The sequence below is a fragment of the Taudactylus pleione genome, unplaced genomic scaffold (genome assembly GCF_031769625.1).
Source record: "Taudactylus pleione unplaced genomic scaffold, aTauple2 ptg000170l, whole genome shotgun sequence".
NCBI lineage: Eukaryota > Metazoa > Chordata > Amphibia > Anura > Myobatrachidae > Taudactylus > Taudactylus pleione.
The window spans coordinates 11,067,764-11,088,181 of NW_028284572.1; the positions used below are offsets into that span (position 1 = coordinate 11,067,764).

The 20,418-nt window shown below is 44.9% G+C and overlaps 1 protein-coding gene across 1 annotated transcript in view; it reads right to left on the minus strand.

Annotated features, from left to right (window-relative positions):
• TMEM131L (transmembrane 131 like) overlaps window positions 1-16,451 on the minus strand; it is a 135,220-nt gene extending 118,769 nt beyond the window's left edge. The window contains exons 1-2 of the mRNA XM_088475318.1: window positions 16,174-16,451; window positions 15,558-15,628 (exon numbers count right to left, since the gene is read on the minus strand). Of these exons, the coding sequence (XP_088331444.1) occupies window positions 15,558-15,628; window positions 16,174-16,291 (189 nt within the window). The 5' untranslated portion in view covers window positions 16,292-16,451. The remainder of the gene's footprint in view (window positions 1-15,557; window positions 15,629-16,173) is intronic.
• Between the last annotated feature and the right edge of the window lie 3,967 nt (window positions 16,452-20,418).

The window sequence follows — 20,418 nt, forward strand, 5'->3', positions numbered from 1 at the left end:
ACGGTGGCATCAAGTAGCAGCCGGGTGGGGGCATTCGCAATAAAATGTTTTAAATCCTGACCTTTTAATAATTTAAACTTGAGATAACATTTTATATATTAATTCTCCTCTTCTTCTTAGAGGCCCAGTCGTCTGCAGCTTTCAATCTAATCAAAGTCTGTAGGATCTGGTCCCTCTAGTGCACAGGCTCTCAAACTCGGTCCTCAGGACCCCAAACAGTGCATGTTTTCCAGGTCTCCTCACAGAATCACAAGTGAAGTAATTAGCTCCACCTGTGGATCTTTTCAAATGTGTCAGTGAGTAATGAATACACCTGTGCACCTGCTAGGTGACCTAAAAAACATAACCTGTGTGGGGTCCTGAGGACAGAGTTTGAGAACCACTTTTCTAGTGAAATCAGCATCAGGTTATTTAGTGTGCTCTGCTTCATGCGATTCCTTAAACAGGTTTTAATTAGTTTTAGAGTAGTGACCCACTTGCAGGCTCCACAGATACTGTCCCCACATAATTTTTTTTATTTTTTATACAGCTCCCAGATACTGTGCCCACAGATATTTTTTTCAGCTCCTACACAGACAGAGAGTGGACGCAGGACTACTCTTTAAGGTGTTCAGGCGACTGTTCCCATCCGAATAGCGCACCCATGCTTTTATACAGAGGGAGGGATCTCTACCCTACAGCCTGACACCACCATACATCGTGACGGGCCCTTGCTGCACTACCCGGCACTCTTCCCCACCCCAATGTGCCGCTTCCCGTACAACCTACTGCCTGGCACTCCCCCACGCCTCAATGCGACGCGTCCCATCGCCCAAAACCCCTACTGTGTCAGTGGACACAGATGCCAGACGGACTAGGAGCCTCTGATGGGTAGAACATATGACATCAGCGCAGCTTAGCGACACATCCGGCATTGGGGAGAGTGGCGGGCAGTAAGTTGTACAAGGACGTGGGGGGCAGTAGGCTGTGACTTGCGGTGCGCCCGTAATAAACAGCTTCATTCGATTGTGGCAATTCTGCAATCGATTGAAAAAGGGAAAGATTTTTATACAGAATCGATTGCAAATTACACGACTGCTGCAATCAATCTCTGATGTATGGGTCCTTAAGACATGTGCACTGACGATTCTGATAGTCTTGGTACACAATGTGTGACCCATCCTGATGAAAAACTCTAAGGACTTTGAAATGTCGATTATATGAATGTCACTTTAATGGTTTAAATACACTTATTTGTACCATAACAACTGGGAGTGACGCCTTGTTCTTTAAAAGGGACCCTTGGATATTGCATTTGTTTGGGAAGGCACCCCTGCGCTGATCACATAATCCAGAGTGCCAGGCTTCCTAGGAAGATATACATATTTATGAAATCACAAACCTGAGGTGCTAATTTAGTTGTAGACCTAAAAGTGAGAAGATTCTCTTCAAACTGCAGGGAAGCACTACATGCTAGTATTTGTAGCTCTCCAACAGTATGAGAGCCATGTACAGCCTACTTCTGCTTTATCACACATCCACAACCAGTTTTTGTTCTCAACTCCAGTCCTCAAGGACCCCCAAAAGGTCATGTTTTGTGGTTTTATTTAATCAGGCACAGGTGGGTTAATCAGGTGAGTTACTTTGCTGCATGATCAGGTGAGTTATCCCACCTGGTTCCACAGACAGATCTCCTCAAAACATCACCTGTTAGGAAAACTTATACCCCTTTTACACCAGAGCAAAAACCTGGGTTTTTGCTGGGTCTACCCGGATCACAGCTCAGTGTAAAAGGGTTCCTGAAAAATAACCCAGGTCAAGTGACCCAGCAATCCAACCCAGGTAGCTACCAGTGTTGGACCTGGGTAATGGTGCAGTGTAAACGGTTCAACCCGGGTTATCTGACCTGGGTCATGCCTAAAATGAGCTGATTGGTGGTTGTGGGGCATTCACCTCCCACTTTTTATGACCTCACAGGTTTAGCAGGGCAGTCCTGAGTTCAGTGTGAACAGGGCTGACCTGGGAGTAAACCAGATCGAAGCTGCAGTGTAAATGGGTCTGATCTGGGTCTGACCAGGGTTGGAACCATGTCCAAAAACCCAGGTCGGACCTGGGTTTTTGGTGGAAAAGAGGTATTAATGGTTGGGGGATGAAATACACAGCCCTACACCTACCTGTGTCAGCTATCCTCTCACCCAGCATATTAACAACGGCAAGCAGATAAAGAGATAGCTTTTTTTCTTTTCGTAACTACCAATGATACAGGTATGGGATCTAGGTTATGCCCTGCTTGGAACTTAGGGTCTGCAAGATAAAAAAGTTTCCATATAACTTGGCTAAGTTATATTTAAAAATAACCCATATTTCTCAAAATTACCCCAGATATTCCCACTCCTTATTAAAATGTTTCAGAGTAGAAAATGCATGTGGATGACACAGTACCAATGAGCAGAAAAGAGAAGCAATATACAAGATGTACATAGGAAACCAGCAATGTTGAGGGTTTCTTCATTAACAGGAAGTGGCTTCACATTTCTCACTAAGCAGAAAGATAAGCTGTATGAGACTAACTTGTCAGTAGAAATGTCCACATTCATTTATATGGTAAATGTTCACATGTACTGTGAAGGGCATTTAAATGTTTCCACAACATCAACCACAGATGGCTTCTTACAACATGCACGTGAATTATAAGCTTTGGGAAAACTCCTGTTTACTCTCCAGCACAAGAGTGAAGCTGTACTCATGTCTGACCCTGCTCACAAACCAGTTTAATACACTCTAGAATCTCGCTTTGCTACAAAGGAGTCATGCAAACAATTTCAACACACCCACACCAAAATATGTACTTAATACATAGCAATCTCATTAGAAAGCATAAGAAACATGAGCTACAGTGCAGTTGTGCTGGGGTAAACAGAATTCAGGTCTATAGTCACAGATCCACAACAAAACATGTTGCTTGTAGAATACAAAAAAAATGCTGTTTTAAATCCTGCTGCAAAAATTGTTGGTTTAGTAATATCCTACCTCATTAAATAAACCCTAAAGAGAGCGAGAGTACCTAGGTGCAAGCAACAGTAACAAAAAGGTTAAACCAGAGGTTCCCAAATGCGGTCCTCAAGGCTTCCCAACAGTTCAGGTTTTAGAGATATCCATGTTTGACCACAGATGACTTAATTAGTACCTCAGTCAATTTGACTTAACCACCTGAGCTCAACCATGGATATCTCTAAAACCTGAATTGTTGGGGTGCCTTGAGGACTGCGTTTGGGAACTTCTGGGTTAAACCAACACACATGCACAAAGGGTAATTCAGACCATCCAACATGACCCCTTTCGCCAAGTACAAGAGAATCTGCTCCCCTCTTCATTTATGATTACAGCGACCTGTGTAACAACACCCTACTTCTCATTTAACTAGCTTAGCACAGGTGGACTGCAATTATACATTAGGTGAGAAGTCCAGGAGCAGAGGATTTTGTACCTGGTGGAAGGGGTCATGTTGGACAGTTGGAGGGTATGGTCATTTATTAGGATTAGCACTGGAGTGGGAAGTGAAGTGAAGAAAGTAATCATAGATATTAGGGATAGTGAGAACTCAGAACAGAGAGAGTGAAGTAGCGAAGATTACCAACAACCCTACGGAACAATGGAATCTCATCTGGGACCACTGCAGCATACAAGGACGGCTGTCCAGGAGTTGGGTCATAGACAATACAGAGACTGAGACCAGGATCAGGATCAGATGATAAAGACTTCCATGGACTGTTAAACAACCTACAAGGGAAATATATGTGACTTTGATAAAAGCCTCAATGCAGTACACTTAAGGTGCATACACACAGGACGATGTGCGCCCTGAACGAACATCGTCCCGTGTGTCCCCAGCAGGGGTGTGACACTGAGCACACACACTGAACGAAATCAAGAACAATTTCGTTCAGTGCCGGGCTCCCTCCCTCATCCCCGAACATGTCCAACCTGACAATACCGTCAGGTTGGACAGGAAGTTCAGACGATGAACGAAAACGGCAAACAGGAGCGCGCATTTGTAGTTTTCATTCATGCTATTGGGGCAAATACTGAACGATTTTTAACGACAAATCGTTGAAAAAATCGTCCAGTGTGTACGCACCTTTAAGGGTAAGCTAGTACATACCTGAAAGATTTTAACTTCCCCCCCCCCCCCCCGAGATCAATCCTGAGAACATCGGATTTCCGGTGTACAAACTATGCCATTATCTTTCCGATCCGAAGAATTATCTGCATACACACTTACCAATAATTGGCCCGGATGTGTCGTGACTGACGTCACAACTGGGCGTGCATTTACGTGTGCCCGCCCAGTTTAGCGGTCAGTCACTGGCGGTCTCTGCAGCAATTGTACACAGTGCGATTTACCAATATATCTGCAGATATATTGGGTATCGGCAGTGCTGCACAGCTGACGTGATATGTCTGAACGCCGTCATTCACAGACATTTCGTCTGTACACACTGGCCGACGCACACAAAATATATCGCCCCTTTCAACTGAACTAAATTTTTAAATGAGCTATAGGGCAAAAAAGTTGGACCGATCATGCACACGATACAATTTCGGCATGATAATTGCTCATCGTTACAGACAAATGTTATGCAGCAGACCAGATCAGATGAGCCCCTATGTTCTGTGTACAAGCAGCCTGATTGCACAATGTATACCTAGCTTTACTACTGCATGCTAACAAAGTAAAGGCACACATCCACTAGCAGACTTTGAAACGACTGCACGATTACGACATTGTAATCGTGAAGTCGTTTCATGGTCTGTGCTGTGCCTACACTGAACGATCAGTCGGTCAGTGTAGGCACATCAATCATCCCCTAACATGCTCAACCTGACGTTATAGTCAGGTTGTTCAACATGTTCGGCCGATGATTGATGTCGGAAACGACCAGCGGGTGCGCACATCGCTGGTCGTTTCCGACATTAATGTGCACGATTATTGAGCGACTGAACGTTAACGATATTGTTATCGTTCAATCGCTCATAGAATTCGGCAAGTGGATGTGCGCCTTAAGCCCTGGTCAGGTGAACATATTCAGGATGTATTATACAGACGGGAAATGGGCCAAAGACCACTACTCCAAAGTGCCACAAAACATCTTATGATGCAAGAACTATATAGTTGCCCAATGGAAACAAAAAAGGGAATAAAATCATTAATTTTCATTATAGAGATACTGGAAGTAACAAAGTCATAAGTAAAGTTTTAGAGTAGCAACATAAAAAAACAAGATTTTATAAGATGTTGATCAGAGAACAATGAATAAAATATAGTAATCTTTTTGAGAGAATTCAATTCGGCACAATATGCTGCTGGGCATTGCTGCGTTGCCCGCCTGCATATCAACCAATTTCGGTAGTGGTGGAAATTGCAAGTTTTCCCTTGCTCCCCAGAATATGATGCTACGCAATGTGCCATTCCATGATATCAGGAATGGAATTTCCCCTTTTGTGGCAATTTATCAACAAAAATATATAATTTATGTAGTACATTCTATAAATGTAAAAACGGGATTTTGGTACTTACCGATAAATCCCTTTCTCCGATTAAACAGGGAACACTGGAGTCTCAGTACAGTGGGGTATAGATGTGGGATAACTGGGAGCTGGCACTTTAAAAAAAAAACTGAATAGTAGCTAGCTCCTCCGCCTCTATACCCCCTACAGGTAAGTCTTAAGAAACTGTGCCCGAGGGGAGCTGTAAAATAGAATAGAGGAGAAGAGAAGCTAGAACATACATGAACAAACAAGCAAATATGCAAACAAATCAAGCAGACCTTGAAAAAACGACTGTCCAAACCAGGAAGAACAATAACCAATGCAGGTGGAACAGCGCCGGGTGGGCGTCCAGTGTCCCCTGTGGAATCGGAGAAAGGAATTTATCGTAAGTACCAAAATCCTGTTTTCTCCTTCATCCACTAGGGGATGCTGGAGTCTCAGTACAGAGGGGACATCCCAGAGCTCTCATCCCGGGCTGGAGAGCGCTAAGAGCCCTGCAAAACAGCACGGCCATACTGTGAAGCAGATGCCGCAAACATGTCAAAACGATAAAACTTTGCAAAAGTATGCCGGCCTGACCAAGTGGCCGCCCGACAAAACTGGGTCAGGGAAACACCACGGGCAGCCGCCCACGAAGGACCCACCAAGCACGTCGAATGCGCTGTGATTGAAGTAGGAGGTTGTTTTGATGCAGCCAGATGGATTTGTCTGACAATCAGACAAGCCTATCTAGAAATAGTTGTCTTAGAAGCCGGCCAGCCCGGACGCACCATATCATCTCGAACAAATAGCGTATCCGACTTCCGAAGGGATGCAGTCCTATCAACATAAATCCGAAGAGCCCAAAAGAAGTCTAGGGATCTGGAAGCCGAAGAATCGTCTTTAAACACTGGAACCACAATCTGTTGTGCGTACGTAGCTTAGCCCTATCCTCATGAAAAATTAGGTAAGGCAGACTACAAGAAAGCGCCCCTAGCTCCAACATACGCCTAGCAGTGCAAGCGCCAAAAGGAGAACCACTTTCCATAATAAAAATTTTAATTCCACAGTCAGGTTCAAATAGTGAAGACTGGAGAAAAGAGGACCAAATCCAATCCCATGGGGCCCTTGGGCGTACAAATGGAGGTTGTAACCTGACAACCCCTTGGAGAAATGTTTGGCCATCCGGCAATAAAGCTAGTTTCTTCTGAAAGAAAATCAACAGACACGATATCTGAACCTTCAAAGATCCCAGACGAAGACCTGCTGATAAACCAGCCTGTAGAAAAAGAAGCAGCCTGGCTAAGTTGAATTCTGACGGTGGTGCACCCTTACGTTAACACCAAGAGACATACGCCTTCCATATAAGATGATAGTGCTTTGAGGTAACTTCCTTTCTAGCCCTTAACATACTAGGAATCGCCGTGGAAGAGATACCCTTTCTTCTTAAGATAGCCCTTTCAACAACCACGCTGTCAAACTAAGCCGCAATAAAGAAGTTTATCCTGATAGATAAACAGACCCTGTTGCAGTAGATCTTCTTGCAAAGGAAGAGGCCATGGGTCATCTATCAGTAGAGGACGTAGGTTGGAATACCATGCCTGTCTGGGCCAGTCTGGAGCCACCAACAGAACCTTTTCCCTTTCTCGTTTGATTCTTTGAAGCAGACGAGGAAGAAGTGGGAGTGGAGGAAACAGGTAAACAAACTGAAACCGCCAAGGAGTTGTTAGAGCATCCACTTCCACCGCCTGTGGATCTCGTCCGTGAGCAGTGAAGTGGCAGTTGATGGTTCAACCTCGACGCCATGAGATCTTCCTGAGGGAGACCCTAACGCTGAATCAGTTGTTGAAAGACCTGTGGATTGAGCATCCATTCTCCTGGATGAATGTCTTGTTGACTGAGGTAGTCTGCCTCCAAATTTTCTACACCTGGGATGAAAATTGCTGATATCGCTACAGCAAATTTCTCTGCCCAGAGAAGAATGCGAATACGGCTTACCTCCCTTGTGGTGGACTCTTGGTGTCGCCTTGATGTACGCCAAAGCGTTGTCGGACTGCACTCTGATGGCACGGCCCTTAGCTCCAGAATGTTTATGGGCAGTACTGCCTCCAGTCGAGTCCAGCGGCCCTGGAAGTGTTTTCCCCCAGTCACTGCCCCCCATTCTCTCAGATTGGCGTCCGAGGGAAGGAGAATCCATTCCCACATTGCAAACCGCTTGCCTGCCAACAGGTGAGAGGAATTCAGCCACCAAAGGAGAGATGTTCGAGTCCTGGGTGACCAGTTGAACTCGCTGGTGAAGAAAATGGTGGGATCCTGACCACTGAGAGAGAAGGGACAGTTGAAATGGAAAGGCATGGAACCTCCCATATTGGATGGACTCGAAGGTCGCAACCATCTTCCCCAGAAGGCGAATACACAGGTGTACTGACACCCTGCGATGACGCAGCATCAATTGCACCATGTGTTGGATGGAGGTGACCTTTTCCTGCGGAAGAAACACCTTCTGCTCCACGGTGACCAAAATCATCCTTAGGAAAGGCAGACAATGAGTAGATGGAAGATGCAGATTTTTGGTAATGCAGGATCCATCCGTGTTGTAACAGAAGACTCTGTGTTACCCAGATGTCCTGCAGTAATTGAGTGACCGACGGAGCCTTGAGAAGCAGGTCATCCAAGTACGGGATGATAGTACCCCATGAATCTGAAGAAGAGCCATCATTACTGCCATGACCTTCGTGAACACTCTTGGTACTGATGAAAGACCGAAAGGTAAGGCCTGAAATTGAAAATGAGAGGCCCGCACTGAAAACCGAAGGAATGCCTGATGAGGAGGCCAAATGGGAATGTGGAGATAGGCATCCTTTATGTCCAAGGATACGAGAAACTCCTCCCTCTCGACCCCTGCAATGACAGACTGCAGGGACTCCATTTTGAACTTGAAGGTCCGCAAATAAGGATTGAGATGTTTGAAGTTCAGAACGGGTCTCACTGAGCCGTCCGGCTTGGGAACTACAAACAAGCTGGAATAAAAGTCTTGACCCTGCTGATGGATATGGACATGCACTATTACTTGAGAAGCCAGCTTTTCTGTTGCTTCCTGTATTACGACCAGTTTGTCCTCAGATGCCGGCAAACCAGTTGTGAAAAAACGAGGAGGTTGGATAGGAATATCCAACTTCAACCCCTGAATAATGATGTCCCGAACCCACGCGTCCTGGCAAGACTTGATCCAAACTTCTTTGTTTCTTATTAAAGATAGCCGGCCTAACTTCCACAGGGTCCATGTCCTCAACATGTAACACCTGGCGTATAGCTGCAATCAGCGCCTCTACACCCTGAGATACAGGCTCCGCTTCCTCTGGTGCCTGTTCCTCTATAGGGTTCTGTACCTCCCCTTACTCTGTATCAGACATGTCGTCCTCTTCCGGATCATCCCACATAAGGGGATTCGGTAATAGTCTCCTAGCAGGGACACTAGAGGACGATGCCACGGGAGGAACCTGTACTTACATAACCCTTGTGAGCCCTTCTACAGACCTGGCTAAAGACCGCGCCCAGTCTGGTTCAGAGAAGGCAGACCTCTGAGATCTTTCAACCTCTCTCTTCCTGTGAGAAGCTTCCAGCTCTGCAGACATTTGAGACATGACTGATGTCATTTGATCAGCCCAAATAGGGTGTTGTGGGGATGCTGCAGTCTGTGTTCTGAAACACACTTCTCACACAACAGGGAACTGGATGATATTCCTTGTGTAAACTTCTCTGCACAATTCTTACAGGAGAAAGCTTTTTGTGCAGTCTTAGACCCCTTTGATGTTACCAATTCACTGTTCACACACACAGAGAGAATGTAGTGAAACACACAAACACACACAGAGAGACTGTTTAGAAAGAAGAGATTAAGGGCATAGAGGGAGATTATGCTATTAACCCAGCCCAACCAGCGCTGATGCAGAGACCAGCGCTGTGTAACACAGTATATTGTGTGTTGTAATCGCTGTGTAAACACAGTCTGACCTGCTCTTCACAAGTCTAACCCACTGTGCAGTCACAATCTGGGCAGACAGGTCTCTTTTCTGCGTTTGTCAGCAGCCTGTGTCTTCTAAAATGGCCACCAGCCTTCTTCTGGAAACGCTGGGGCAGCTGGGAGGCAGGAGCAGAACTGTGTTAGGCTCCGCCCCCTCCATTCTGGCGCCTTTCAGCGCGGTATTAGTTGCTGCTTCTTAATGGCCGCCTGTCATTTTCTCCTGTCCACCCTGCTACTCAGGGTGCCAGGAGTCACTAACCTTCTTGCTGCCAAATGGAGCCGGCGGCGGGCTGAGCTAATGGGGGGCCGCGACGAGTGCTGCACGCAGCGCGTCTGGGTACCCCCCAAAGACAGTGGTCTCTGTAGCTGAAGACCCCAGCGCACGCCGCAAGCAGTGGCGGTGAGGTCTCCCCAGCAGCTCCAACGAAGCAGACAGGCAGGGACAGTTAGCTGCCTGTCTGATCCTCTTGCTGATCGATGATCCTTGATTTTTAGCAGAGAGCTATTTGTATGTGACCAGCCCCCTTGGCACAAAATTAAGACTGGCCTGTAGGGGGATATAGAGGGGGAGGAGCTAGCTATTATTCTGATTTATTAAAGTGCCAGCTCCCAGTTATTCCACATCTATACCCCACTGTACGGAGACTCCAGTGTGCCCTAGTGGATGAAGGAGAAACAGTGTTATTATTCAACTAACATATTGGGCCCGTCATTCACCCAATTGAGGGGTTTATAATCCCCCCACACACATACTTGCAACAGCCATGCCACCTTTTTGCCAAGCCATGGCTCCCAGCCATGCTGCTTAAGGTGCCTACACACTAGGCAATATTTTACACGATCCGCCCGATTCCGATACATTGGAACGAGAGATTGTGTAAAATAGGTCCTAATCGTGAGTGTCCACTCACGAACATGTTGCCAATGCGCATACCCGCTGGTCGTACATAGCATCTCCAGAACTTGTCTGCTGCAGGCAAGATCTGACAATCTCAGTCACGAAGCACTGGAAATAGTTAGGATGCACGATAGATCGTGGGTCAATTTGGACAGTTTTTAACACCAAATCATGCCCACGACTGCCGGGGAGAGTTCAAGGTGAAATTGTACACGATATTGCATCATGACCACATCGCCTAGTGTGTAGGCACTTTAACTCCCTCCCCTACAGCCAGGAGCACATGCTTTGACTCCCACAGCGCATGACGGAGATGGCACAGACCATAACATTTATATAGATGTGCAATAATAGACAAGATCCCATTCATTGTCCTGTTCTTGATCCACTACAAACTCTCAACACAGCAGGAAGAGGAGAGAAGATTATTATCAGAGATCACTGACATTTTCAAGCCACACATACATAGATATCGGGCCAAATGCCAGATACTTGCTGCCATATTCCCGTTTGGAGGCATCTTAAGACATTTGCTAGCACATGTCCACAATGAAGCGACATCTACCTAACCTAAGAAAAAGTCATTGTGACATCATTTCACACGGTTTCCTTGCAACAATACGAGCCGGATTCAGTTCATTTTATGAAAGTGATTTTTACTCCTACTTGCTCTGTGGTTAGTAGCATTTAATAAAAAAATATATATATTACTAAATGCTTTATCTAACAAATAAATACAAGTAGAGCTTCAAACCTTTTGTTCACACTCTCTAGCAGCCATGCAGAATAATAATGAATGCAGGCTTTACTCATTGTGTTGGTATTTTAGCGAGTACATCAAGGATTTAGCATCTGCTCCCCCTCCTCCCACAACTGGAAGGGAAGTACAGTAATCTTGCTGCTCCCTTTGTGTGACAGCTCGCTCACAATTACATAGAGACACCAATGATGGGCTTGTGCGCTCGCTAGCTACAGCCTCTGTGCACATAACATCGTTCTGGTAATCTGATCGTACAAACAGATCATCACTCCTGCAATGAATAGGGGCACAATGAAAAAAAATGGGTTGATGACTGTCTACTTTTACAATGTGCTTCACACCTCTAAACAGGGTCATGGCATGGTCAGGGAGTTAGAAAAAGGACAAAGAAATCCCCTTAGCAGAGATAACCAAGCACAAAGGATGCTTATTACTATTTTACCTTCAGACGTGAACTGTCTGGACAGCCATTCCTAAGAAAAGTGTTTCTTCATCTTATACCAATTAAAACTGTATTAGCACAAAGGGCAGCTAATTGGGATTAACAAAAACTCTTAAATCCAGGATTACCATCCATGAAGTTTTATTTCCTTGTAAACAGTCTAGGGGGTAAATTTACTAAAGTGAGATTATTTAGGAGTGAGTTTTAAAAGTGATGTCGCCCATAGCAACCAATCAGATTCTACTTAACATTTAAATAGCACATTCTAGAAGATAATAGCTAGAATCTGATAGGTTGCTATGGGCAACATCACTTTTAAAACTCACTTCTAAAAACGCTCACTTTAGTAAATTTACCCCTTGGAGGTTGCTGTATTACTGGCCATTCGGGGAACAGCTGGTTTATTTGTCTCCATCCTTTGTGAGAGTGATCTGAAATCATGTCAGACACCTATGCCAAAGCAATGACAAAAACGGTCATGTAGAATGTGCCCATTAGGTTAAGTTCATGCCACCTTCCTCGCACAGACAAACGTTGCCAAGCCACTAAAAAAAACAGACCATATTCGGTGCCATTGGAAAGAACAAAGTTCTTTATATACCAGTGCACACAAAGAAAATAAATTCACAAAAGGGCATCTGCTTTGCTAAAAACCTTAAACTGGGTACACACTGACAGATATATTGGCTGATCAATTGATCGGCCAATATAGCTGGTGCCAGTCGGCCAGTGTGTACCAACGATATATGTCTGTGAACGACGTCGTTCACAGACATATCGCGTCGGCTGTGCTGAACAGCCGATGGACATATATCTGCAGATATATCTGTCCATCGGCAAGGGTGTACGGGCGATCAGCCGATCACTTGTACAAATGCAGCCGATCTGCAGATATATCTTTGCAGTGTGTACCCACCTTTAGTCTAGAACAGGGGTGTCAAACTCGTGGCAATCCAGCTGCTGTGGGACTACATAACCCAGCATGCCCTGCCAGTTTTAGCATGCCCCAAGAGCAGAACTGTTGCAGTGCATGCTGGGATGTGTAGTTCCAATACAGCTGGATGGCCCAAGTTTGACGCCACTGGTCTAGAATTTGGATACCTAAAATACTGATAAGGTCTCTCTGAGGCTTCCAAAATAAATATTTACTATACAAGAAAGATTTGCAAAAACATTAATATTGTATTTTCTAACACATATCTGTGACAAAACAGGGGGTTGTTTTCTTGTTCAAGCCTAATCTAAATGCTTATAACTGCACCTCTCTTAGTTTGCAATGTGCTTCCATATAAATGAATGTAGCATTCACACATGTCTAATGCTTTGAAATCCAGCAGTAAGAGTTCAAAAATAAAATGCACTTTAATGCAAGCATACAGACTTTTTTCCAATCAATTTAACTTGTCATAAATGCATCTAAAAACACAATTTTAACATCAGCGTGCAGTAGTACATACAGATATCAACTCTGTAAAACGAGCCTCTCTCCACCCTGCTATAATCTTATCTGGCACAGTGTTTGCTGCTGGTTGCCTGGGTTGGGCCACAGTCACACAGTTCCCCTCCCAGGCTAGATGCAACCAAGTGGTGATGGCAATATTTGTATGCTACGAGTCTGATACATTTGTGTCCCTTTGTTAGTGCTGAAAGATCCATCATTTTAATATATATTATATATAATATGTAGCTAAGAAAAGCAGATGTGCAAAGCCTGTGTGGCACCACATGAATGTTTGTAAGTACGATTGCATATACACACTTATTTACGTAAAAAACGCCAAACAAAAGGACCCACTAAATAAAGCAAGAATATATAAAAAGAAAAAACCTTAATTATTATGCTCTATCTTATATATAAAATTCATTGGTCTGTTTGTTTGTCCGGTTATGCATTCAGACACCCCTGCACTGATTGGAATGAAACCAATGCGAGGTGGTCCAGTTTGATCCTGGCCAGATTTTAGGCAGGTTAGAGTCCCGGTCGGACCTCCCGTTGGTGTACGCTGGGCAGAACTTTGACCCGAGGATCCTGTTATGGGCCTTCCACTGGATGCATCTGGATAAAAACTTCACAGCGGGGTGGCAATACTCTGGGGTGCCTAACTTAATAACTTAAAGATTTAAACCCAAGCAACACCAGGTTCTTAAGCTAGTATTAAATATACATTTCAAGTAAAACACTTAGGTAAGTTACACATTAGAACGATGTGTAACCAAGCCGACCAGGCGCCCGATGAAGGGCTATATCGGGCGGCCATACACACGACAGTGCGATATACCCATTCATCCTGCATTCACCTGCATGCGGTCGCCAGCCTGGTCGGCCCACTTGACGTGCATCCGATGTCGCTAACGACACACGTGAACGCGCAATTGATAGTACACACTGAGCAATATGGAATTCTACATTGTCCAATATATCGCCTGATGTGTCCCCGGCCTAACACATGCCATATGTGCCTGTGAGGCCACGCATGCTCAGATATTTTTCCTTAGCTCCATATTGGGCAAGTATGAGCCAATAAGGCCTCACATGACCAGCAAATTTGTACTGGATTCTGTACTGCGCATATGCAAGAGAGGAGATTGTGCATGTGCAATACATCTGAAGACGAGTTTGGACAGCGGCCCAGGCAGTAAGTATACATATCATCCAGAGCAGTTTGATACATTTCTCAGACATCACAGTCAGTACCTACACCAGGACACTCTGCAAAATTAAAAGGAAGTCAGTGGAGCGGTGATCTTCCCATTTTCAGAGAAATCACCTGAAAAAGGGGTTATCACTGCTTGACATATAAGACCCCATATTCCTACAACAGTAATGCTGCAGAACTGTATGTTGGCACACCTATGCTCTCCGGTGGTAACATCTACACGGTTTGCAAATAAAATGGTTTCTGGAACTATTGTAAAGATTACATTGACAGAACTGGAGACAGGTAGATTATGTATGTATTCAATCAATCAGCATGTGGGAAAATGCACTAGTTTTTATAACCCATATTTTTGTAGCAGCAAAGATTAAATAATTTTGTATAGAGCCTCACCACCTCACCATGATGGTTTCTTATTTATTATTATAGCTAGAAACTACTTCACTCTATGCAACTCCTCCCCTTTGTAAATACACACAATTTGCTCCACAAATCTATGAGGCCAAGTTGAAAGCTAGGTGCGGTTGCGTAAATCAAGGCTCATGGCAAGTCGAAAAGTGTTTTTAATGACTACCACTTATTTAGAAACACATAAGGGAAGGAATGGTTCTATATTTACATTTTACTACATATAATATGTTAAATAAATTCTATGCAAGCATAGAGCATGTAGATTTATTAAACAATGCTCAGGATCCCAATAGTTTTGCAACCCTTTAAGTATATTGAAAATGCATCTCCTGTGTTAATGGAATGACTCATGGGTGAGCTTAATTCAATTCTGGCAAGAAGACCTGGCCTGTTTTATAAGGAGGCTCAAGCAGCAATTATTACGCAGTCTGTTCATATAATCTCCCGTTGCTGATCTCTTAGGTCAAACACACTTGGCAAAAGAAAGTTAAAAATAAAATAAAATAAAAAATAAAAAAAAAAAACACATTTCTATAGTGATGCTGACAATGAAGAATCTCCTACATTCCATAACAAGAGGCTGCTGCACACGTAGACCCTATTGTGTCCAGCGAAGTCACCCCTTTTGTTTACAGAAGCATCATCTTGGAAGTTCATTGTCACGTCAAATACATGTTATTCTTCACGTTACAGGAATAACACCATACAATTATGCACACCCTTTCATAAAAGTAAAATTGCAACAGCTAAACAGTCACACTATAACAGGAAAACTGCTTTATAGCAAACGGTCTATAAAACAAATGATGGTAGTCTGTAAGCTTTGTTGTGAGCAGATACTCAACGCTGGTTCTCACCTGAGTAGGAAGCATGAGCTCAGCATCCTCGGCTTGCCACAGCTCCACCATGCTGGGTACAGGCTCGATCACTAGAGGTGGCACAAAACAAAAGAATCTAATTTTATTTCTGTAATCAGGACAAAAGAGATACACCAACAAGGCCTAGTCCTAACATTACAGTAACATATGTAACAATGCACACAGGCATAGCAGCTAACAGCAACACTTCAACCTAGCAGCTTTGCCTGGGGCATTAAGGAACCATGCACACATGTGCCAAGCAAGAGATGTATACAAATGGTTACTAGGTGCTGAAACAATACTATCCAGGAGTTGGGATGTCACAAGGTATATACTAGAGGACAACAAACTCCTTCTCTACACCTGTGATGGTGCCCAGGCATGCCAGCTCCTAAGCCAATACCATGCACACGCTGCACAGGAACAAAGCACAACACACGGGGGGCACAGCACAGAGCCTGCTTTATCTGCCCATAGCATATGCATGGCCCCAGAGTGAGGCCCATATCCTCCCCAGTGCGACCTCCTACACCCCATGCAACTGCAGCAGGCACTGGGAGATGGGCACCCACATTCCACATTTTGTATCCATACCCCCTGGCACTGCCCTCACCTTGCCCCCCTCCCTGCCGAAAGCAGGGCAGCAGAACGTGGAAGACCCCCAGCATAATGTTGACGGCCGTGGCTGCACAGCAGTGGCCACCCCGGTGAGGGAGAAGCAGCGCCGCCATCCTGCTGCTGAGTCTCGGGCGCTCTCTGTCTGTGCTCGGGTCGGGTGTCAGTGGCGGCTGCAGCGGAGAAGCGGGCGGCCCCCGTGCACACGTGGTGGGGCTGTGTGTGTGTGTGTGTATGTATGTGTGACTGTGTGTGTGTATGTGAACGCGCCCCGGCAGCTGCTGGCTCTGGCATTGCACTCCTGCACCGCTGGGTGGCGCTGGCCGGACCTGGCTGACCGAGCACCTCAGGCTCTGAGTGGCAGCAGTGCTCAGGGACCATCAATGAGTGACATGTTGCCTGTCCCCAGGCTCCCAGTCACTAATCATTAGCAGTGTCTCACTCATTCCCTCTCACTGTTAGAGAACCAAGACATATATAACCTTATAGATATAAGCTGTAGTAAAATCATCATGGAGAACCCGTCTGTTGCCTAATGAGGCATACAGATCCCTTAAGGGAGCATAGCCAGGCATGAGTGCCATTATGTTCCCTTGCAGGCGTCACAGGGTGCTAAGTGGCCATGCTGGGGGCATCTCTCCTTCAGCTGGCCAGAATTTGACATAATGATGCTTAAGAACAGGACATGGATTCCGCACAGGATATCCCTCCTATATCCTAGATTACCAAAAGGTGGCAATAGTCAGGTATCTGATGTGTGTTATATAATTATGATAAACCAACCTTTGAATGAATAAATACACAATGATAACAGATAAAGTAGTGGGTGATGCTCTCTTGAGTCAGGCAGTAGTGATCCAAAAAAGGGGGGGGGGGGGGGAGACTCCCAGCTAGGAGCACTCTTATAGTACTATTAGTGAATAAATTAAAACGTCACTTTTAATAAAGATAAGGTTAAGATTTTTATGTTTTGTGTGTGTGTGTGTCTTTCTTTGCAATTACAGGATCGCAGTCGCAGACTGAGACACAAAAATGATTGTGACATGCCTGAGTTTTAGTTGCTCCCCCAAACAGTCCCTTCCTGTCAATCACTTTTCAAATAATTCTTCACTTCGACCGACATCGCAGGACCATCGTGGCACATGCGCAGTGTGACTTATACGTACTCGCAGATGATAAAAAAAATGGTCCATTTGTGAAAACATGTTATATGTGAAAGGGGGTATAAATCTAGCCATATAACTTTCCCTCTGGTGCCCAAATTCAATTAGCCACAGTAAACTCTTGGTTCACCGCAACTTGACTTATCGTGCATACTGCATAGTAATCCCACTTACCTTGTGTATGCGCACTCCCAGTAGTTGCGCGATTCAATCGCAAATGGCTTATCCCGGTGATTGCTCGGTAACTTTCTATAATTGTAGCCCACTTAAGTGTGGGGGAAAATGGGGAAATCTTTGTGTCAGTTTTTTTTATTTTTTAATAAACACCTGCAATTCCCACCAGCAAGCTTAAAAATACCTGTCCCATCAATACAGCACCCTCATATACCTGTCCCTCATCATTTAACCCATTATTCTGCATTTTGTAGAATATCACATCAAAAATGACATCTCATTATTGGCCCAATTATGCTAACTAAAAACTTCTAAGTGCATAATTAATAATTACTGGTGAGACCCAGGGGTTCTGAATCAAGTCCCAACATTTTTACTTTAAAGTAGTTATTTTCCCCAACTTATTACCTGCTCCAGGTCGAACAAAAAGCCACATTAATTCCTATGGAACGGTAATGCGAGTTAATGTGTGCGGCTAATTGAATAGCGAAAAATGACCCTAGTTAATGGGTTAACACTAATTTAATTCAGCTCTGAGTATTTTGTACTTGTCTATGAGCCATCCAATCAATAGAGGGTTTTTTTTAGAAGTAACTTCCCATTGGAAGCGCTACCTGCCAATCATACATAGGACAGACATTCACAGGGGGAGGTATTTTCTCCCCCTGGGTTTGCCATTCCAGGGCGTGATTAGCAGAGAGTGTGCTTCCAGTAGGAAGTCACTCTCCTGCCCTTCCGCCAGCCTTACCTGGCTCAGAGGCTGCAGCTGATATGCCCAGTGCAGTGCGCACATCAGCTGCAATCTGCAGTGCCCAGTGTAGTCCGGGCCCGGAAGCAGCATGGCGGGCAGCGCCCCTCCTGAAGGAAGGTAAGAGCCACCACTGAACATCTACAAAAGCTTTATCCAAAGTGATACCTCTACATTTCCATAAGGTCCCCATGAGAGAAATAATGGCAGAAGGTGCAATTGAGGGACCCAATTGCTTTGCCAGAGACTTGTTTAAATTTATAGTAAAAACAGAACCCGGAACAAAGTCAGTAAACAAATCTTATATTGTAAGCAGAGAATGCTTCAATTCAGTGCTATATAAAATAAGTCATCCACAGAGGCTACGAGCTTTACTACATGAGCTAAATGAATCCAAATCTATGAAAGTTATCCCATGTTTGAATGATTCGAAACATGGGGTCAAAGGCTATATTAATTTATAACGGGGAGAGGGGACATTCATGTATCCAGGGTGGGGGTGGGACAGGGGCGGTCGCCCCTGGGCTCCCTCACACAGGGTCAGCCGCAGCTCTGTGTTCTGCATGCACAGTGCATATAGCGCAGAGCGGTTCCCGAGTCCCTTCATCGGTGTCACATGACAAATCGCATCCGTGGCACTGATGAGGGGACCCGAGAGCCACTCTGCGCTGTATGCACTGTGACTGTGCATGCAGAACACAGAAGAACCGAAAAGATTCAAGTGGAGCCGGCAATGCCACAGGAGGAGAGTACTTGGAGGCATGTGGGGGGCACTGTGTAGCAAACAGGGCACAGTGAGGCATATTGGGGGGCACTGTGGGGCAAGGTAAGGGGCATAGTGGTGGCGGGGTGTCAATTGTTTTGGAGGGGCCCCCACAACTTAGTTGCCCTGTGGCTTCCACAAGCTTTAATCCAGCCCTGCCTGTCTCATTCACCTGGCCATGGCTATAGGAGAGCTATGTAGGCCATAAGAGAGGCTGTTGGTGCAGGATACAAATATTGGAGAAACTGAGAAAATGGGTGTCCAAATGCCTTGGTGATTCTCTAAAATGAACCCACAACACTCTGTCATTTGTCTTTTCCGCAACAAATCTCAAAAGGATATCAAGCTCCAGCTTGCAAGATATTAAATTTAATGTAATTGCTGCTAGTACAGTGCTGACATCCTTCACAGAAAAAACTATTGTGGTGAATCAAAGCTGATGGGGGAGGGGGTAAAAATTTTGTGTAAAACCAATTATAGGCAATTAGCCATAAGTTTAGCTAAAATTGTAATTTCCTAACATAATAATGTTATTAGTCTACATTACCAGTTTTTCCAGTTTTTGATAAGGTTTATGCAGTCTAATGTCTCCATGTACTCTGAAAAAATTCCCGATATTGATACATTTGGCAGCATTGCATCCTACATAGAAACCTATGGGGGAGGCGGCTGCCGGCGGCAATGGAGGGATCGCAATGGAGGGCAATGGAGGGGTCCCTCCTTGAAACATCCAGGGGATACTAAGTATTTGAGGTAAACCCCCGAAAACAGGTGTTTTCGGGGAATTTACCTCAAATGCACTTTGATAAATGGGTCCCAACATCCCAAACTCTCCCTGCATCAGGAGGAGGAGGAGGAGGAGGAAGAGGAGGAGGAAGAGGAAGAGGAGGAGGAGGAGGAGGAGGAGAATCGTGGAATCATTTTGACAAAATGTAATAAAAATTCATCAAAGTAGCCACCTTTTGCAGTTATAGCCGCCAAACACACTTGTGGCATGCTTTCTAGATTGGAAATCAAATATTGCTTTGAAAGTTCTTTCCAACACCCTTCTGTTGAGTTCATCCCGACCCAAACCAGCTCAATGTGGTTTAAGGGCTTGATTCAGAGACGGATGCAGTGGCGATTTTTATGCACGTCGAGCGATTGTTTGCTAATGTGTGAACACCGCACTGTGCATGCGCAGCGATTGTTTTGCAACTACGTTTGTACAAAGGAACCATTTGCAAGTGGTAACAGGTAGTCAGCGTTTGAGGGTGGTAACGGGGGGGGTTAGAAAAACACAGGCAGGTCTGACCGTTTAAATGCATGTTACATGGGCATACATAAATTAGGCATTGCAATCTCTTTAGCAGCACGAGAGCTCACTGCGTGTCAGGCGAGCTGCCGAGTCTGCAG